The sequence below is a fragment of the Microcaecilia unicolor genome, chromosome 13 (assembly GCF_901765095.1).
Source record: "Microcaecilia unicolor chromosome 13, aMicUni1.1, whole genome shotgun sequence".
In the NCBI taxonomy this organism is placed as follows: domain Eukaryota; kingdom Metazoa; phylum Chordata; class Amphibia; order Gymnophiona; family Siphonopidae; genus Microcaecilia; species Microcaecilia unicolor.
This window is the reverse complement of record NC_044043.1, coordinates 90632711-90654844: the sequence shown is the minus strand read 5'-3', so window position 1 is coordinate 90654844 and position 22134 is coordinate 90632711. Positions and strand designations below refer to the sequence as shown.

Sequence of the window (22134 nt, the reverse complement as noted above, 5' to 3'; positions counted from 1 at the left end):
AAGTTATTCAAAGTTGTTACATCGCGACAGGATTGTGAAAAATTACAAGAGGACCTTATGAGACTGGGCAGCTAAATGGCAGATGACGTTTAATGTGAGCAAGTGCAAGGTGATGCATGTGGGAAAAAAGAACCCGAATTATAGCTACGTCATGCAAGGTTCCACGTTAGGAGTTACGGACCAAGAAAGGGATCTGGGTGTCGTCGTCGATAATACGCTGAAACCTGCTCAGTGTGCTGCTGCGACTAGGAAAGCGAATAGAATGTTGGGTATTATTAGGAAAGGTATGGAAAACAGGTGTGAGGATGTTATAATGCCGTTGTATCGCTCCATGGTGCGACCGCACCTTGAGTATTGTGTTCAATTCTAATCGCCGCATCTCAAGAAAGATATAGTAGAATTGGAAAAGGTGCAGCGAAGGGCGACTAAAATGATAGCGGGGATGGGACGACTTCCCTATGAAGAAAGATTAAGGAGGTTAGGGCTATTCAGCTTGGAGAAAAGACGGCTGAGGGGAGACATGATAGAGGTATATAAAAACGAGTGGAGTGAAACAGGTGGATGTGAAGCGTCTGTTCACGCTTTCCAAAAATACTAGGACTAGGGGGCATGCGATTAAACTACAGTGTAGTAAATTTAAAACAAATCGGAGAAAATTTTTCTTCATTCAACGTATAATTAAACTCTGGAATTCTTTGCCAGAGAAAGTGGTGAAGGCAGTTAGCTTAGCAGAGTTTAAAAAGGGGTTGGACGGTTTCCTAAAGGACAAGTCCATAAACCGCTACTAAATGGACTTGGGAAAAATCCACAATTCCACACAGCAGATCCGATTCCATCAGGGACATAACAGCAGCCAAGGCAGAGGGAGAATCCCAATCCTGCTCCAACCAGCTAAAGCATGCTCTAGCAGCGTTAAGAGCTACAAATAGAAGATGGCAGAGTAAGAACGGACACCTCGAAAGATCACTTTAAGGAAGCCTCCATCTACCTATCCTACATGTCTTTTCAGTGCCACGCCACCTTCAACCTGGAGTGGTTTTCTTAGCGACTGCTGCCATGAGAGCATCCACCTCTGGAAGGGAAAACTTATCTGCCTAGTCAAGACCAACAAGATACAGGCAAGACACAGCCATCGCCACTTTGAGACCCACCCCATTGGGATCAACCCACAGAGCCAAAATAAGCTCTTGAATGGCCTCATGCACCAGATATGCCGCAGAAAGCTTCCACATGCTTGCCATCTGAGGATTTACCGTGGATGTGGCCTGTTCTTCCGGATCCAAAATATTCATGGCTTCCAAAGCGCCAGTGATGAGAGAAGGCAATTTCCTCTATGAAAGATGCGGACAGCCGTGGGGTCATCAAGTTTCCCCGAAGGGCCTTTCCCTCCTCCAATTTATTCAGGTGAGAAGGGCTTACCTGCAGGGGAAAAGAGGGGGAAATAGGGTCTAATGACTCCACCTCAGAAATGGAGGCCAGACACCTCCTTTTGTGCGCAGGATCCCCAGAAGACGACTGCACGGAGTGTCTCCAAGTCCCCGTGGAGCCACTCGAGACTAGTCCCACTGGAGCTGACATCGGTAAAGCCCATTTCAACAAATAGGCCTGGTGCAACAGGACCACAAATTCTGGCAAAAAAAAAAAATCCCTAGAACAAAGGACCAGACAAACCACCTGGAGTGCCAGCCAATGTAGGAAGGTACACCAACCCCTTGAAGAGGAACCGCCAGAGCTGAAGTCCAGAACACCCCCCCCCCCCCCCGACTGAGAGACTCCTTGTCAGACACCCCTGCCATCAGCTGTGTAGCGGGAACCGCTTAGATGGGAGAATTCAAGATGGCAGGCACACCTGGCACCTCAGTGCGGGAAAGCGTCACATTGGGAGAAGGCACAGCGCTATCCCCTATCAGGTCCTCAGAACACGCTGCTACACAGACCTGCTGCCAACCGCAGTGGGAGCGCCTCTTCAGGATCTCCTCTGCCATGCTGCAAACCACACACTAGAACTACGCCCCTGAAGGCAAACAACAGAGGAGGGAATTGCTCACCATCACGGGAAGGTTAGACACAGGTCTCTGAAAAGATGCGGTCCCTCCAGGTCTGAGCCCGTCGCTCAAGATGGCCTAAGAGGCTCCACAACAGGAAAGCTCAGTTCTCTGCACTTCCTGTCTGAACAGCTCTCTCTCCATTTCTGTAGCATTCTGGGGGTTTTTTGTGAGAAAGGCTATCAACCAAAAGGAACAAATAAGGCAGAGAAAGAAGGAGGGAAGAGGAACATGGGGTGAGCAGGGACCCGAAGAATCAGGTATGCCTCCAAGGATGGCACCGCTTGGCCAAACACTCCCTGGCTCAACTGGCTATAATCCTGTCCAGGTGCTCCCCAAGCTTAAAGAATCCAGGAGCTGGTGATAAGCCGTCCACTGCAGATATTCTGAGGGACTGAGAGAATACTGTACTGAAGACAGCGATACCAAACTGCCAGTCCATCGATCTCCACCTGCTGAACATAACCCACCAGTTTCTGGATTCATCTGCTGCACAGGCTAAGGAAGTAAGCCTCTTTCAAATGAAGGAAAACTCTGGAATGAGAGGGCACAGGATGAAGTTAAGAGGTTATAGGATCAGGAGTAATCCAAGGAAAAAAATACTTTTTCACGAAAAGGGTGGTGGATACGTGGAATCACCTTCCAGTGGAGGTGGTGAACATGAGGACTGTGTCTGAATTTAAGAAAGCGTGAGACGGGCACATGGAATCTCTTAGGGAAAGGAAGAGATAGTGGTTGCTGTGTATGGGCTGTGTATGGGCAGACTGGATGGGCTATTTGGCTCTTATACACATTAAAAACATCTATGACAACTCACGTGGTTTAATGAGATGGAAGAAGCAGGAAAGTCAAAATGGCATCTTTCAGAAAATTAAAAATAGATATTAAGAAAAAAAGATAAGCGCATTCAATTGTAAATTAAATGTAAAAAACAAGGCAGGCCAAGAGACTTGGGGAGGGGGTGGGGGGGAGAAACAAATAAATAAAAACCACCATCTTGGTAAAGGTTTTTCAACTACGTAGAAGGAAAAAGCCCATGAGACAGTAGGCTGAACTGCTATGACCAGGGACACAAAGGAAGATTAATTCCATCCCCCTCCCCCCGCCCCGTTTACTAAGCCGTGCAACAACGCCAACCCAGCCCATTTAAAGTGAATGGGCTGTGTTAGCATTAGCGCACCACAAGCGCACAGTAAACTGGGGGAGGGGGGGTTGTTTTTCTGCTATTAATGACTTTTGCCTCTGTCTTTACCAAGGACAATGCTATGGAATCATACTCATACCAAAAAACGAGTACTCCTCTGAACAGTCACTGGATTTCACAAATCTCCTGGATGAGAACTGTACTGGGGAGAGACTGAACTCCTTAGAGAGATATTTTTAAGCCAAAATGTGAGTTGCCCTCCCTTGACAACGCCAACATGCAAATCTTCTAACGTGAGAATACCTTATAGTTTTACAACTGTAGCTTAAAAATTTATTTATGCATTCTTGTATCCTTGTATTACCCTAAAACAAGTTTTGGTTCAAAGTGGCTTACAATTTACATTTTGGTGAAGTTACAAAAGTGCTGTGAAATGTGGAGAGGGTCTCTATAGTTCATGTGATTATTCATAGAGTTTTTGAAGAGATAGATTTGAAGTGGAAAAGGTAGTGGTAGCTTTTGTGAAAGTTTTGGTGATATTAATTCATACAGTTTTTGACAAGGTAGATTTGAAAGGAAGGCAACGATATCTTTGTGATTAGCTGTAGAATTTTTTTTAAAGAGATAGGTCTTCATTTCTTTTCTGAACTGAAGGAAAATTTGTGATGCTTCTTATGGTTTTAGGTATTGAGTTCCACCATTTGGAACCCAGGTAGCTAAATCCTGCTGTTGTGTTTTGCAGTTGGGTAGCTGTAGGAGCAGATGGTTTCAGTTTTCTGGGCTGGCATTTTTTGACAATAGGTCAATCATGTTAAGCATATATTCAGGTGCCACTCCAAATAGTATCTTGAAAATTAGGGTGCTCGCTTTGAAAAATATTCTTGCCATGACTGGTAGCCAATGCAGTGTTTCAAGCAGTGTTTCAATTTCTTGAAAAATCAGTCTTGCTGCCATGTTTTGGACTATTTGCAGCAAATTTAGTGCATTTTCCTTGCACCCTACGTATGCTGCACTGAAGTAGTCTAGTTGCGATAGTATCATTGATTGGACCAGTATCTGGAAGATTGTCTAGTGAAATATTGTTTAGTGAAATAGTCTCTTATTCTTCTCAGTTTCCATAGGGTTCTGAAGCATCACATCTATACCAAAGATTGTACTGGACATTACACCTAACCCTTCCTATCTTCAACCCCTAATGTGCCTGAATCTTACCTACCCTATTCCACCCTAACATCTAATTGTATTTGTTCCTCTACCGGACTAGGCGATTGCCTTTCCGGTACAACGTGAGCCACATTGAGCCTGCAAATAGGTGGGAAAATGTGGGACACAAATGTAACAAATAAATAAATAAATATTTGATTATCCAGTATTAGGTATTTGTCGAGAATGATTCCTAGTCTTTTAAGTTGTGTTTTAAGCTGGTATGTTTGTTGGTTGATTGTGAATTTTTGATAGGATATGGGGTTGTGTGGGCTGGATAGTACAAGGAATTTGGTTTTGTCTCTGTTCAGTTTGAGTTTGAAAGTTGTTGCCCATTCTTCCACGAGGTCCAATCCTTTTTTTCTTATTTTGTCCTGTATGTTTGCGATATTGTTTTGGAAAGGTATGAAGATGGTAATGTCATCTGCATATATAAATGGGTTGAAACCTATTAATTCCAGTTTTTTTTCCACTTGGCACCATCATTACATTGAACAGTATTGGTGATATTGGCGATCCCTGTGGTACCCATGAGGCTGATGTTTGGTTGGACATCTTTACAGAGTACGATCTGGTCTTTAGAAAGTCACTGAATTATGTTGCCACTGCACTGCTGATTCCTATGTTGTCGAGCAATGTCATCTACTAGGTCAAACATTTGACATGTCGAATTGTAGTAGAAATATATTTTGTCCTTGGTGTATTATGCTTCTGAATTTTGTTGTCAGGGTGGTTATGACCATTTCAGTGCAACTGTTGTGGTCTGAAACCTGATTGGGATTTATGAAGAATTGAGAATTTTTTCAAGTATTCTGTTAGTTGCTGTGTTACGAATATTTTATTACACTATTTCCAATACACAAACAAAATGTGCCTTACCTCTCTGAAGCAGAGTTTACAATCAAGATCTTCATCTACTTCTTTGATCATGTTTTTCAGTCCAAGATGTGTTTGTGGTGCTTCAAGCTTCTCCATCATCAATTTCAGTTCCATTAGATCAATAAAACCATCCTTGCCTGCATCATACCTAAAGAATACAAAGAAAAGTATTAAACATGAGAACAAATTCTTCTTTCATATAGAAGTTTGATTTAAAATTCAAGGCCTCATTTACTAAACTATATTAATGCGCATCAATGCAAGTTATGCACTTGTGTAGCAAAATAGATTGCATTGATTTATTTGCAGCATTTGTATCCCACATTTTCCCAACTATTTACAGGCTCAATGTGGCTTACATTATGCCGTAATGGCGATCGCCATTCCGGAATGGGAAATACTACTACTACTACTACTATTTAGCATTTCTATAGCGCTACAAAGCATACGCAGTGCTGCACAAACATAGAAGAACGACAGTCCCTGCTCAAAGAGCTTACAATCTAATAGAATGGGAAATACAGAATATTATTACATTTAAAGTACAGAAAATATAAAATAAGTTGTAAGAAGTAGATATACAGTTCAATTCAGGCATTAAAAATCAAGGGTAAATGTAAATCATTCAACAGTAACAATGTAAATAAAGTAAACAAATAAAAAGAGTTCAATGTTATCTTGTTTTGGTAAAGTTTTGATGTCTGGTCATTTATGAAGGATCCTTTAGGTAAATCTCTTTGAACAGGTTAGTCTTTAGTAATTTACGGAAGTCTGTCAAAACGTACATAGTTTTTATGGCAGTTGGTAGTGCATTCCACAGTTGCGTGCTGATGTAGGAGAAGCTAGATGCATACATTGATTTATATTTAAGTGCTTTGCAACTGGGGTAATGGAGGTTCAAGAAAGTGTGTGATGATCTTTTTGTGTTCCTTGTGGTAGGTCTATGACATCTGACAGGTATAACGGGGCCTTGACATGAATAATTTTATAAACCAAGGTACAGGTTTTGAATACAATTCGATCTTTTAATGGGAGCCAATGTAATTTTTCTCTGAGGGGTTTGGCGCTTTCGAATTTCGCTTTTCCAAATATGAGTCTAGCTGCAGTGTTTTGGGCAGTTTGGAGTTTTTTTTTTAATGATTTGTGCTTTGCATCCAACGTAGATGGAATTGCAGTAAGTGGCTCAGTACCATTGATTGCACCAGGTTGCGGAATACTTCCCTTGGGAAGAAAGGTTTAACTCTTGAGTTTCCACATTGCATGGAACATTTTCTTTGTTACATTTTTCGCATGGCTTTCTAGTGTGAGATTTCTATCAATTGTGACTCCCAGAAGTTTCAAGGTGTCTGAAACAGGGAGAGTATGGTTTGGGATATTTATAGTGGTATGCTTAATCTTGTTATATTGTGATGAAAGGATAAGACATTGTGTCTTTTCTGCATTAAGCTTTAGTTGAAATGCATCCGCCCATGAGTTCATTATTTGGAAGCTGCGATTGATTTGTGATTTCTGTTAAATACTTTTTAAACGGGATGTAAATCGTGACATCGTCTGCATAAATGTATGGATTAAAGCCTTGATCAGGTAGTGATCTGGCCAATGGAGTCATCATTAAGTTGAAAAGGGTTGGTGAGAGGGGCGCACCCTGAGGAACTCCACATTCAGGTTTCCATGGTTATGATGTAATCAATTTTGATATCACTTGGTAACTTGCAGTTAGGAAGCCATTAATCCAATTCAATACGTTTACCTCCAATCCCAAAATATTCTAGGATGTTCAATAGTATATTATGGCTGACCATGTCGAACGCGCTGGACATGTCAAATTGTAAGAGGGGAACATTGTTGCCAGCTGCAATTATTTGTTTAAATTTGGTTAAGAGCGTTATTAGTACTATTTCGGTGCTATGATTAGCTCGAAATCTGATTGAGATGCATGAAGTACTGCAACTCTGAGTGGATTTTCATGGAGAGATCCAGGAGCTTGGGCATTAAGTGGAGAAGAAAGAGGCCTGATATGAGCAGCAAGGGGGTTCACCTGCAATTTTTGGTGAATTAGAGGACCTCAAGAAAAGGAGACACAGGTATAATCTTCACTTCTGTGGGATCCCAGAAACTCCATTATAAGCAGACTGTGAGATGGTGGTTAAACAGCTGGTCAGTACCTTGCTTTCGGAGCTTCATCTGTTTTGTGCTTGACTATGTATCAAAAGAGCTCACCAGGCACTTGGTCTACCGTGAAATAAACCTAAAGACATTATCGCTTGCTTTTGGGATTAACCATTAGTGCTCAATGTTCCCATAATAAATATGGGGTTCCCATATAGGAACATTGGGCACTAATGGGTTAAGTAAGGGTGGGCAATTAACACGATTATCAAGTTAGTAGGTTGTTTGATGCTGGGAAAGTCTCATGGGACTTGAAATCATGAGACTTTCCCAACGTCCTGCATGGTGCAGCTCAAGTATCTGCACAGCCTGACTGTACAGGTGAAGACAAAGACTTTGATATAAACAGGATGGAGTCGGTCCAGAGGGCGGCTACGAAATTAGTAAACGGTCTTGAATGCAAAAATTACAGGGACAGGCTTAGGTACTTCAACATGTATACACTGGAAGAGAGGAGGGAGAGAGGAGACATGATAGAAACGTTTAAATATTTCAAGGGCATTTATGTACAGGAAGAAAGCCTTTTTCAAATGAAGGAGCGCTCTGGAATGAGGGGGCATATGACAAAGTTAAGAGGGAACAGGCTTAGGAGTAACCTAAGGAAGTATTATTTCACAGAAAGGGTGGTGGAGGCGTGGAAAGGCCTCCTGGTGGAGGTGGTGGAGTCGAGGACTGTTCCAGAACTTAAAAAGGCATGTGATAAGCATGTGGGAACGCTTAGGAACAGGAAGAATTAGGGGTTACAGAGGATGGGTCATATGGCCTTTATCTGCCGTCATGTTTCTATGTTTCTATGATGCAGCGAGGAAGGAGAAAGTCTGGAGCTCAGCTGTAAAGGTAAATGCGGGGAGCTGAATGCAGAGCTCTCTTTCTAAGAGCCTGCAATCTGTCACATAAAAAACCCCACAGTTAAGTGGCTGGGCAGAACGCAAGTGTCTTGGCATTTCTTATACCGAATGTCTCCTTACAATTTATAAAATATACTAAAGAATAAAATAACATATATTAACACTGCTTTATTATGATCATCTTTGAATTCAGTATTCATTATTTTGGATTGAAGCATTTAATGTACAGTAGCATGTGGTTTGTAGTCTGATTTTATTTCACATTAGAGAGTTTTTACTCTGGTAAGAAAGAGCTGCCTTTGTGCTCCCTCTTCAATGTCTGTTCCTGGAACACCCTACCCTATGGAATGACTATAGCTTTTCTATTATCATTTGGCTGCAGCAGCCTGAGGACTCAGTATGCTGAAATGGAAGTGCAACCAGTCAATCCCCACCTGAAAGGAAATGATCATGGATCAAAAGCAGAACTTAGTAACAGTAGATGACGGCAGAGAAAGACCCGCATGGTCCATCCAGTCTGCCCAACAAGATAAACTCATATGTGCTACTTTATGTGTATACCTGGGCACAGAATGTAGAAGTCTGCCCAGCACTAGCCCCGCCTCCCAACCACTAGTCCCGCCTCCCACCACCAGCTCTGCCACCCAATCTCCACTAAGCTTCTGAGGATCCCTTCCTTCTGAACAGAATTCCTTTATGTTTATCCCACACATTTTTGAATTCTGTTACATTTTCATCTCCACCACCTCCCGCGGGAGGGCATTCCAAGTATCCACCACTCTCTCTGTGAAAAAATACTTCCAGACATTTTTCTCGAGTCTGCCCCCCCCTTCAATCTCATTTCATGTCCTCTAGTTCTACTGCCTTGCCATCTACGGAAAAGGTTCGTTTGCGGAAGGTATTCTCCGAGGACAGCAGGCTGATTGTTCTCACTGATGGGTGACGTCCACGGCACCCCCTCCTATCGGAATCTTCACTAGCAAAGACGTTTGCTAGCCCTCGTGCGCCCATGCGCGGCCGTCTTCCCGCCCGAACCGGCTCATGTTCGTCAGTCCCGTATGTAGCAAGACAAAGACAAGGGAAGACACAACTCCAAAAGGGGAGGCGGGCGGGTTTGTGAGAACAATCAGCCTGCTGTCCTCGGAGAATACCTTCTACAGGTATGTAGCATTCGCTTTCTCCGAGGACAAGCAGGCTGCTTGTTCTCACTGATGGGGTATCCCTAGTCCCCAGGCTCACTCAAAACAACAAACATGGTCAATTGGGCCTCGCAACGGCGAGGACATAACTGAGATTGACCTAACAACTTATCCAACTAACAGAGTGTAGCCTGGAACAGAATAAAAAATGGGCCGGGGGGGGTGGAGTTGGATTCTAAACCCCAAACAGATTCTGAAGCACCGACTGCCCGAACCGACTGTCACGTCGGGTATCCTGCTGCAGGCAGTAATGAGATGTGAATGTGTGGACAGATGACCACGTCGCAGCCTTGCAGATCTCTTCAATAGTGGCTGACTTCAAGTGGGCCACTGATGTTGCCATGGCTCTAACATTGTGAGCCGTGACATAACCCTCAAGAGCAGCCTGGGCATAAGTGAAGGAAATGCAGTCTGCTAGCCAATTTGATAAGGTGCGTTTCCCCACAGCCACTCCCCTCCTGTTGGGATCAAAAGAATGTTGGGATCAAACATTTGGGCGGACTGTCTGTTGGGCTGCATCCGCTCCAGATAGAAGGCCAATGCTCTTTTGCAGTCCAATGTGTAAACTGACGTTCAGCAGGGCAGGAATGCGGACGGGGAAAGAATGTTGGCAAGACAATTGACTGGTTCAGATGGAACTCCGACACCACCTTCGGCAAGAACTTAGGGTGAGTGCGGAGGACTACTCTGTTATGATGAAATTTGGTGTAAGGAGCATGGGCTACCAGGGCCTGAAGCTCACTGACTCTACGAGCTGAAGTAACTGCCACTAAGAAAATGACCTTCCAGGTCAACTACTTCAGATGGCATGAATTCAGTGGCTCAAAAGGAGGTTTCATCAGCTGGGTGAGAACGACATTGAGATCCCATGACACTGTAGGAGGTTTGATGGGGGGCTTTGACAAAAGCAAACCTCTCATAAAGCGAACAACTAAAGGCTGTCCCGAGATCGGCTTACCTTCCACACAGTAATGGTATGCACTGATTGCGCTAAGGTGAACCCTTACAGAGTTGGTCTTGAGACCAGACTCAGACAAGTGCAGAAGGTAGTCAAGCAAGGTCTGTGTAGGACAAGAGCGAGGATCTAAGGCCTTGCTGTCACACCAGACGGCAAACCTCCTCCATAAAAAGAAGTAACTCCTCTTACTGGAATCTTTCCTGGAAGCAAGCAAGACACGGGAGACACCCTCCGACAGACCCAAAGAGGCAAAGTCTACGCTCTCAACATCCAGGCCGTGAGAGCCAGAGACTGGAGGTTGGGATGCAGAAGCACCCCTTCATTCTGGGTGATGAGGGTCGGAAAACACTCCAATCTCCACGGTTCTTCGGAGTACAACTCCAGAAGAAGAGGGAACCAGATCTGATGCGGCCAAAAAGGAGCAATCAGAATCATGGTGCCTCGGTCTTGCTTGAGTTTCAGCAAAGTCTTCCCCACCAGAGGTAAGGGAGGATAAGCATACAGCAGGCCTTCCCCCCAATGCAGGAGGAAGGCATCCGATGCCAGTCGACCGTGGGCCTGAAGTCTGGAACAGAACTGAGGGACCTTGTGGTTGACTTGAGATGCGAAGAGATCTACCAAGGGGGTGCCCCACACTTGGAAGATCCGGCGCACTATTCTGGAATTGAGCGACCACTCGTGAGGTTGCATAATCCTGCTCAACCTGTCGGCCAGACTGTTGTTTACGCCTGCCAGATATGTGGCTTGGAGAAACATGCCATAACGGCGAACCCACAGCCACAAGCTGACAGCCTCCTGACACAGGGGGAGAGATCCGGTGCCCCCCTACTTGTTGACGTAGCACATGGCAACCTGGTATTCTGTCTGAATTTGGATAATTTGGTGGGACAGCCGATCTCTGAAAGCCTTCAGAGCGTTCCAGACTGCTCGTAACTCCAGGAGATTGATCTGTAGACCTTGTTCCTGGAGGGACCAGCGTCCCTGGGTGTGAAGCCCATCGATATGAGCTCCCCACCCCAGGAGAGACGCATCCGTAGTCAGCACTTTTTGCGGCTGAGGAATTTGGAAAGGGCATCCCAGAGTCAAATTGGACCAAATCGTCCACCAGTGCAGGGATTCGAGAAAATTTGTGGACAGGTGGATTACGTCCTATAGATCCCCAGCAGCCTGAACCCACTGGGAAGCTAAGGTCCACTGAGCAGATCGCATGCGTAGACGAGCCATGGGAGTCACATGAACTGTGGAGGCCATGTGGCCGAGCAATCTCAACATCTGCCGAGCTGTGATCTGCTGGGACGCTCGCACCCGGGAGACGAGGGACAACAGTTTGTTGGCTCTTGTTTCCGGAAAATAGGCACGAGCTCCTATGAATTCGAGTCTCTGTACTGGGAGAAGGTGGGACTTTGGATAATTTATCACAAACCCCAGTAGCTCCAGGAGGCGAATAGTCATCTGCATGGACTGTAGAGCTCCTGCCTCGGATGTGTTATTCACCAGCCAATCGTCGAGATAGGGGAACACGTGCACTCCAAGCCTGCGGAGCGCTGCTGCTACCACAGCCAGGCACTTCGTGAACACCCTGGGCGCAGAGGCGAGCCCAAAGGGTAGCACACAGTACTGGAAGTGACGTGTGCCCAGCTGGAATCGCAGATACTGTCTGTGAGCTGGCAGTATCGGGATGTGTGTGTAGGCGTCCTTCAAGTCCAGAGAGCATAGCCAATCTTGTTCCTGAATCATGGGAAGAAGGGTGCCCAGGGAAAGCATCCTGAACTTTTCCTTGACCAGATATTTGTTCAGGGCCCTTAGGTCTAGGATGGGACGCATCCCCCCTGTTTTCTTTACCACAAGGAAGTACCTGGAATAGAATCCCAGCCCTTCTTGCCCCGGTGGCACGGGCTCGACCGCATTGGTGCTGAGAAGGGCAGAGAGTTCCTCTGCAAGTACCTGCTTGTGCTGGAAGCTGAAAGACTGAGCTCCCGGTGGGCAATTTGGAGGCATGGAGGCCAAATTGAGGGTGTATCCTTGCCGGACTATTTCGAGAACCCACTGGTCGGAGGTTATAAGAGGCCACCTTTGGCGAAAAACTTTCAACCTCCCCCCAAGGGGTACATCGTCCGGCACGGACACTTTGATATCGGCTATGCTCTGCTGGAGCCAGTCAAAAGCTCGCCCCCTGCTTTTGCTGGGGAGCTGAGGGGCCTTGCTGAGGCACACGCTGCTGACGAGAGCGAGCGCGCTGGGGCTTAGCCTGGGCCGCAGGCTGTCGAGAGGGAGGATTGTACCTACGCTTACCAGAAGAGTAGGGAACAGTCCTCCTTCCCCCATAAAAACGTCTACCTGATGAGGTAGATGCTGAAGGCTGCCTGCGGGAGAATTTGTCGAAAGCGTTATCCCGCTGGTGGAGCTGTTCTACCACCTGTTCGACTTTTTCCCAAAAAATGTTATCCGCACGGCAAGGGGAGTCCGCAATCCGCTGCTGGATCCTATTTTCCAGGTCGGAGGCACGCAGCCATGAGAGTCTGCGCATCACCACACCTTGAGCAGCGGCCCTGGACGCAACATCAAAGGTATCAAATACCCCTCTGCCCAGGAATTTTCTACATGCCTTCAGCTGCCTGACCACCTCCTGAAACGGCTTGGCTTGCTCAGAAGGGAGCTGGTCCACCAAGTCCGCCAGCTTACGCACATTGTTCCGCATATGGATGCTCGTGTAGAGCTGGTAAGATTGAATCTTGGCCACGAGCATGGAAGAATGGTAGGCCTTCCTCCCAAAGGAGTCTAAGGTTCTGGGGTCTTTGCCCGGGGGCACCGAAGCATGCTCCCTAGAACTCTTAGCCTTCTTCAGGGCCAGAACCACCACACCAGAGTCGTGAGGCAACTGAGTGCGCATCAGCTCTGGGTCCCCATGGATCCGATATTGGGATTCTATCTTTTTGGGAATGTGGGGATTAGTTAGTGGCTTGGTCCAGTTCGCCAGCAATGTCTTTTTCAGGACATGATGCATGGGTACTGTGGACGCTTCCTTAGGTGGAGAAGGATAGTCCAAGAGCTCAAACATCTCAGCCCTTGGCTCATCCTCCACAACCACCGGGAAGGGGATGGCCGTAGACATCTCCCGGACAAAGGCCGAGAAAGACATACTCTCGGGAGGAGAAAGCTGTCTTTCAGGGGAGGGAGTGGGGTCAGAAGGAAGGCCATCAGACTCCTCGTCAGAGAAATATCTGATGTCCTCCTCTGCCTCCCACAAGGCCTCATCATCGGTATCAGACACAAGTTCACGGCTCTGTGTCTGAAGCCGTGTCCGTCTCGACTCCGTGGAACCACGGCCACGGTGGGAGCATCGAGAGCTGGACTCCCTGGCCGGCAGCGGCGAAGCTCCCTCCCCCGACGTCGTCGGGGAGTCCACCTGGGAGGCAGCCGAAACCGGTACCCTCACCCCGGGCAAAGGGCCAGCTGTCGCCTCACTCGACGGCACCGGTGGCGCAAGCACCCCCGGTACCGGAGAAGGGCGCAACAGATCTTCCAGAATGCCAGGAAGAACGGCCCGGAGACTCTCGTGCAGAGCGGCTGTGGAGAAAGACTGAGAAGCTGCTGCAGGCGTCGAGGTCAGAATCTGCTCCGGGCATGGAGGCGGTACCGGGCTGTCCGGGGTAGAGCACACCGACACCTCCTGGATGGAAGGTGAGCGGTCCTCCCGGTGCAGATGCCTGCTGGGTGCCGACTCCCTCGGCGACCCAGAGCTCCCGGTACCAAGTCGGGAAGGTGACCGGTGACGATGCTTCTTCGACTTCTTCGAGCGAAGCATGTCACCGGAGCTCCCCGGTACCGATGAGGAGGACGTTGAATCAAGACGTCGCTTCCTCTGGGCCGGGGCCGAAGATGGTCGATCCTGGGGGGGGGGGGGGGGGGGGGGCTGTACCGCAGGAGCCCTCAGGGCAGGAGGAGACCTACCCGAAGGCTCACTGCCACCAGCAGGGAAATGGACAGCCCTCACTTGCACTCCAGACGAAGCACCACCGTCCGACGACATCAGCACCAGAGGGGGTCCCGGTACCACCGATGCACTCTTCCGAAGTCTTGGTACTGACGATGCAGGAGGAAGACGCCTTGATGCAGTTGACGTCGATGCAATCTCCGAAGACTTCGGTGCTGCCGACGCTGATGCACCCGATGAATCTCGAGAAGCTGCTGCCGTCGAAGCGCCGGAGAACAGAACGTTCCACTGGGCTAATCTCGCTACCCGAGTCCTCTTTTGCAAAAGAGCACAAAGACTACAGGCCTGCGGGCGGTGCCCAGCCCCCAGACACTGAAGACACGAGGCGTGCCTATCAGTGAGCGAGATTACCCGGGCGCACTGGGTGCATTTCTTGAAGCCGCTGGAAGGCTTCGATGTCATGGGCGGAAAAATCGCGCCGGCGAAATCAAAGTTCGCGATGATGACAAGAGGCACCAAGAAAAAGGGGAGAAAAAACCCGTATGGGTGGCCAACAAGGCTGCTACCCGAAAGCGAAAGGAAACTTACGCTGGGGAAAAGGGAAACTAGAAATACGGGAAAAGGGAGCCTTTCCTTTTTTTTTTTTTTAACACAGAAAATTAGAAAACTCGAAAGACACGCAAGGTCTTCTGAGGGGCACGAAACGGCGGCAAAACACGACCGTCCCGAGCGCGGACAAAAGAAGACTGACGAACACGAGCCGGTTCGGGCGGGAAGACGGCCGCGCATGCGCAGTGCGCATGGGCGCGCGAGGGCTAGCAAACGTCTTTGCTAGTGAAGATTCCGATTGGAGGGGGTGCCTGCTTGTCCTTGGAGAATTAGGTCTTACCTGATAAGTTTCTTTCCTTTAGCAACTGGTGGGTTGTGTTCATCCACCAGCAGGTGGAGATAGAGATAACAGAACTCTAGGGAGTAAAGCAGACAGCCAGCCCCTCTATCAGTTAGTATATATCTTTCGAAAGCAGATATACAATGTTTCTTGCCAATTTCTAGCAATTATAGAAACTCCATTTTTGCATCTGTGAGGTTTTCTTTTTTTCCATGTGACAACAGAAAGAAAAGAAGGGACCAAGGAAGCGACAACAGTGATATCCACATAACATCTAAAAGGATTTTATTTTATGCCAAAAAGAAAAAAAAAGTTTTCTGTATAAAGAACCCAAGAGCCCATTACCTGTTCCTATTGGGCCATGCCTCTCTTTATGCATCCAATCAACCCATATGCCATTAGAAAAAGCAACACAGAATAAGTTTCTGCAACTGTCACAAGATGTCACTGTTGCTACACATTTACTAAATAGCACATTTACTATAATCTGGTGTAAATTTTATCTACAGGATATTTCCAAAACAGGAATACCCACTGCCTGTTACATTTCCAGCCTAGTGAAACCTGCTGCATGGAAGTGTCCTCATCTCTCTATATAAAAGGCAAAACCAACGTTCTATGAAGCCTCCAGCCGGAAGTGTGAAGGGGGCGAGATATCCGGTTTCCCTATGAGTGTCTGCCCCGCCCTCTCTGTAACACAGTCAGTGAAGGAAAACAGAAGAGCACAAAATCAAATCGCTGGCTCTGTAACAGTGAAGGACTCAGAGGGGGGAGGGGAGAGAGGCCAGAGGGCACGGACACACACACTCCCACATGCACACAGAAGAAAACATTGCTAGCCCCCGTTTCATTTGCATCAGAAACGGGGCTTTTTTACTAGTTTCCTTATAAAAGATAATTGCTATTCTGAATGAATAGCAAATTTTCTGCACCTAAATAATGTATAAGCTACCCTCCTCCCCAGTTTTCTTTTATAATAGCGTTTGCCACAATACCTGTAGCAGGTATTCTCAAGAGGACAGCAGCATTTATATTCACACAGATGAGTAATGTGGGTCCCCATTGTCGGTCTGGAGCTTGTGACAAGCTTAAAAAAAGGTGTTTCAGCGCAAGACCCGCTCCACTGTGAGAATATAAGGCCTGCTGTCCTCTAAGAATACCTGCTACAGATAAGTATCTTCACTTTCTCCGAGGACAAGCAGCCCTATAATTCTCAGATAGGAATCCCTAGCTACCAGGCTCACCAAAATCTACCAGTGGTCAATTGAACCTTACAACAGCAAGGGTAAAAAAGTAATTCATCTTAAACTATATACAATCTGAGGGAGAGTGCAACCTAGAACAGAACAAAACTAGCCTAGGAGTGTGGAGTTGGACTCTAGACCCCAAATTCTGCAGAACTGTCTTATCCAAACCGACAGTCACATTGAGTATCCTGCTAAAGGGTCATTCCATGCCAAGTGGTCTAAAATTAAAAAAGTTCCCACCATCATGTTCTCCAATTTTGTTCAAATTTTATCTGTTGCGCGAGTCAGGTGTTAAACGAAGTTTCCCAAAATTTGAGGTCTCTAACTGCAATAGTTGCAGATTTAGACCCCCTTTTCTGAAAGGTTGTCAGTCCATGAGCGTGCGACATTTACCAAAATGCCATTTTTGTGGTCTAATAAAATCCAAACATTTATAAGAATGGCTAAAAAATTCAAAACCTGTACAGTTTTTGATGCTACTTCCGATGAAATACATTTTAACATTATGGATGCAAAATCCAGTCAAACAAGTTGACTCAAAGTGTGCATCAAAATTGGTCGCAACTCATTGGAACATATTTGGACCAATATTCAGACCGCAACAACTTCCATGCAAACAAAGATACGGACTTGAAATTTTGAACAAGCATTATGCTTGTGCTGGACATAATACTGCCAGATTTGCAACTAACCAGCATCTATAACCGCCCTGCAGGATCTCTTCAAAGTTGGCACTGTCAGCGCAAATAGTGACCAAAGCTGCAAAAGTAATATAGAGTGGTGCAAGCAAACACAAGAAAGTCAAGCAGGGTGAGAGTGAGGAGAGTTCCAAACAACCAAGGCAAACAAGAAGTAAAAGCATCAAAAAGATTATTTGCCAAAATCTACTGACACAAAGACCATACACAGGCTGTGTTTCAGCACAAAGTCTTCCTCAGGGGTCTAAAAGACATGGACACAATGAGATAAAAGATATAAATGTTTAAACCATGGCATGGATCGTGTCATAATGAAACAGAATGAAAGAATTGACACAGATTGAACCTGCATAACAAACAAGTGAATAGAAAAGGCTGTAATGAACCTTGGTGATTGGGATGAATAGACAGAACATACCCAATACAAAAGAGTTCCTATATAAGTAAAAGCGTGTGATAAACAAGATAAATAAACATAATACGTGCAGAAGCTGAAGGAAGAAAATAATCAATAATAAAAGTCCCTAAAAAAAAAAACAAAAAAAAAAACTTAGGACGCATACTGTAACAGTTCAAAGCAAGTCAGCTTCACAGAGTTACAAATGGAAAAAAGTCAATACTACACTGGGCACAGTATGAACTAGAAAAGAAACATAAGGATAAAACAACTAAAAAGAATAAGCAAATGCCAACAGCTGCATACAAAAAGTCATCCGCATCTACAATATGTATAAAACCACTCTAACCCTGAAGTCAGAGGGACCTGACCTGTCATGGCCAGCTGATGTAAAAGGAGCAAACACAGGGGTGCAGTGCAACGTCTGTCCAAGTGTAAAATACCACACAGGAACAGAGACAAAATAAAAAAAACTGCTATACACTCTATACAAATATCTATATAAGAGATGGGCAAACCAGTGATACAGACAAATAGAAGCTGAAAGAGTTATAATAAGTCATTTAGGCATAATACAAAGTGCCAATATAAGTTGGTCATAACCATGTAATATACTTAGGCATCCGAAGTATACAACAAGACCCACTGCAGCAAAACTGACTCCAGTAAATTTGAAAAATCAAGAGATGAGGATACGGGAGCTCACCCAGAACATATTAAGACAACGTGTGCTGTATCGCCAAAAGTGCCTATACATAGCGACAAAAGAAAAAACAAAAAAATATAAAAATGAAAATAATCATAAAGTGGAAAAATGAGTCACGTAAATACAGCACAGTAGTCTCAGTATCTACTACAAAAGACAGACTCCTTGAAGTAGCGCTGTTGGAAAAAAGTGCTATTGAATCAAATGGAGGAATATAAATATCTGTGTAGGAGTGATATGCCACAAAAAAAAAAGCATGCAGTACAAAAAGATATATGAAGTGAAAAAACACCCTTGGTTCTGTAGGAATGGGCAGAATGGAATGGTATGAAATTTAAAAATATATATAACAATGGTCAAACCAATAAGAAACAAAGTTGATCAACTCTACTATCCCATCTCCTGACAGTTGTTATATTGACCATGTGCCCATTATCCTTTTTGCTACCACCATATCCCTTCCTTTCCATCTTCCTACACCTACCTCCCAACGCTCAATTCCTTCTGCTCTCAATTTCTCCCACGATTAATTTACTTCCGTTAACCCCATTAATTTCGCATTTACTACAAATTGTATATTCTTCTTACAACTTTGTAATTCTTTGTATTGTTACTATGTAAGCCGCATTGATCCTGCCATGTGTGGGAAAGCGTGGGGTACAAATGTGATAAATAAAGGACAAATATCAACTCAGCAAAAAGCAAACCAGCAATATAAAGGGAGATAAACCATAATACAAAGCTACAATATGGCAAAAAGGCGTGACAAAAAGACAGGAAGTCAGAACTGATCTACAAGGAATAACAACCAGTCATCTCTGTGAAGAATAGAACAACAGAAAAAGTTTGCAAAAACAAAAAAAAACCACACACAGTAAGAGAAAGGGGCCATGGCTATGTACATCAAGGGTGTCAGGCAGAAAAATGTAATTGGAGCATATGCTAATAAGAAAAATGAGAAAGAAGGAGAGGAATCCTCACGTGCAACAAAAGAAATGGACAAAAAAGTAAGGACAAATCGAAGAGGAAATGAGGAAGTCTAATATGGATAGCTTAAAAAACAACCCGACCCGGCTGTGTTTCGGCACCAGAGCCTGTATCGGGTCAAATAAATCTACATAAAAAATGAAAATTCAATATAAAAATATGACAAATGAACAATAGTGACACAAAACAAATTATATAATGAAAAAATGAAAAACTGAAATTATAATTAATCATGCATACAAATTATAAAAACATTCATATCTATGAATAGCAAATTTCATTAACCCAAATAATATTCAGACAGTATTGATTGGAAATGAAAATTATTTTGAAATTAATTTTTTTTTAAAACAGAGAAATATAGAATAAAAAAATAAAATAAGTAATCAGTGGATGATATTATTGGAAAAAGTTAAGAACATGTGTGTACAAATAGATATTAGTCCTAATTCATACCATAACTTGTTCAAGAATGAATGTACCTTTTGTGTTGTGGCTAGTGGATAAACCAAGAGAAACGTGGCTATATTACTTCTAAAATGAAAAAAATGGAAAGGTCAATTTTTAATAGACAGGTCATTTAATACAAATAAAAGCAAAAATATTTTAGTGACCAGACTACAGCAAACTGTAGTGGAAAAGATGCAAAAGGATAAAAACAATATAAACAATCTTGTATACCGGATGAATTATGAGAAGGATATCATATATCCAACGTTTTATACTGAAAGGAAAAGTGTTCTAGATATCGTATTTTGGAATGGTGAGTAAAACACTATCAGATCAAGTACGTGTATGAGATTCCAAGATGGCGTTGTGAATGGACGCACCTGTGTTGGCTCCTGGGGATTGCTCTGTTTGTGGGTCCTCTGCGGCGCCTCTGTCGAGGCGCCTCGTTGGGCATGGGGAGACGGAGGAGAGGGGTGGGGGAGCATCCCTCGGCTCCTGTGGCTTTTTCGGCGATGAGGCAGACAACTTTGCAATTTTTCAGACAGCAACCAGGTCCTCAGGGCTTTTCGACCCCCTCTGCAACTCTCGGCACTTCGGTGTTGATTGAGAATGGAAACGGGGCTTCCCTGAGCCCCGTGGAACGAGTTGCTCCACCCCAGCCTGGAGGGGAGTTGCTGGCAGCTCTGACAGGGAAGGAAGCCGAAGGGGCTCAGCCCGACCTGTTTGAGGGAGTGTCTGCAGTAACGGAGGCTGAATCTCAACACCGAGAACTATTGCTACAATCAGCTTCAAAGGTATTGCCTCAGGATATAGTTTCTAAACTTGCTTGTGTTGAAGATCAACCTCACCCTTCTCTAGCCATTAGTGGTGTGAATAGACCAGCAACTGCGACATTAGAGTCACTATGGGATATGGTTTACAGCATTCACACTTCTATGCAAACTACTTAAAAAAAACGAATACTTCTGACATAAAGAGGCAGATGCACTAAAGCTTAATGAGCCTTTAATGACCCTCCAACGAGGAAAATTTGATCCGTTGCATGCATCAAAGGGCTTTTACCGAGGAAGCCAGCAGCTAACGAAAACGGAATGGAGATGAGCAATTAGTGTGAAAACCCCATTGAAACGAGATGCACTAACCTTTTCCGATTGCCTTTACGCAGGAAAAAGGCAGGAAATCTAACGAGAGGTCTGGACCTCTCGTTAGGATAGCTCTGTGCCAGGAAAAATAGTAAAGTGAAAAAACAAACAAACTGTGAGCCAATCCCAGCGCATTAGCAGAGCTAATAGCGCTGTGATTGGTCAAAAGGAAACTGAAAGGCACAATCCATAAACAGAAGCCTCTACAAGCCCCAAGGAGTTCAAAAATATTTTTTTTCTAGGCATGCATTCCCGTCCTCAGACTGCAAACAAAACACACGTTGCTTAGAAGGAGAAAAAATAAAGGCTTCATCATCTGTCTCTCGATCAGCAACAGAGAACATAAACTTAGAAGGTGGGCTGGGGCACGAGTTGAATGCCAAGACATTATTGAAGAATTCAGCTCTCCCTGAAAAAACTGATTTTCAGGTTTTATTTTCATGGCAATAAATCCAGGGGCAGGAGGAAGAAATGGTCCCCAGAACTTCATGCCACTCTTTGCAAGATCTTTCAACCCTGTTTTCGCACAGCCCCGGCCCCCTTCCCTTCCTCACTACTCTGTCTCCCCTCAGCTCCGCCTCCCGACATCCTCCGCCCTGTGCCCCGCCCCCTCTTGGGGTCGTCGCCGCCATTCCCCCCCCTCCACCGGGCCCCCCTCCCTGTTACCGGGCCCGTGCAGCACCTCTCTCCTCTGTCCGAAGACGCTGCACGGGCAAGAAGAAAAGCTGATGCCTGTCTTCGCACAGCTTCGGTCGCGCGTCTCTCTCCTCCTGCGCCCGCCCCTGTCTGACATCAGTAACCTACGTAGGTCCTTTATGGACGTCCTTCACTCAAAACAACCAGCCGGAAACCTTTGCCTAGCCACGTCCAAGTGCTCGTCAGGGCCGTCCTTCTAAAGTGCCTAACATGGAAATCCTTCACTAAAAAAAGGACGTCCCTAACAAGCACTTGACGTTTCTCTCAAAGATTTTTTTGTGATGGGTGCGAGGACGTCCAAATCAAAAAACCATTTGGATGTCTCTTTCGATTATGCCCCACCTCCAGGTCTCTCAGCCAATCACAGTGCATTAAGCTGACACCAGTGACAGCTAAACCTGCTGTGATTGGCTGAGAGAGACCTGGAGGAGGGGCATCGGACGTGCTGCTAACACCCGGGGCAAGGCAGCCGGAGCAGAAGCTACCGATAGCTGCCAGGTTTGAGTTTGATGACACGGTGTGGAGGGGCTTGACAGAGAAGTT

General features: G+C 45.4%; 1 protein-coding gene across 1 annotated transcript in view; it reads right to left on the bottom strand.

Annotated features, from left to right (window-relative positions):
- EFHD2 (EF-hand domain family member D2) overlaps window positions 1-22134 on the bottom strand; it is a 59815-nt gene that overhangs the window by 30562 nt on the left and 7119 nt on the right. Inside the window, exon 2 of the mRNA XM_030186123.1 lies at window positions 5272-5419. Coding sequence (XP_030041983.1) covers window positions 5272-5419 — 148 coding nt within the window. The remainder of the gene's footprint in view (window positions 1-5271; window positions 5420-22134) is intronic.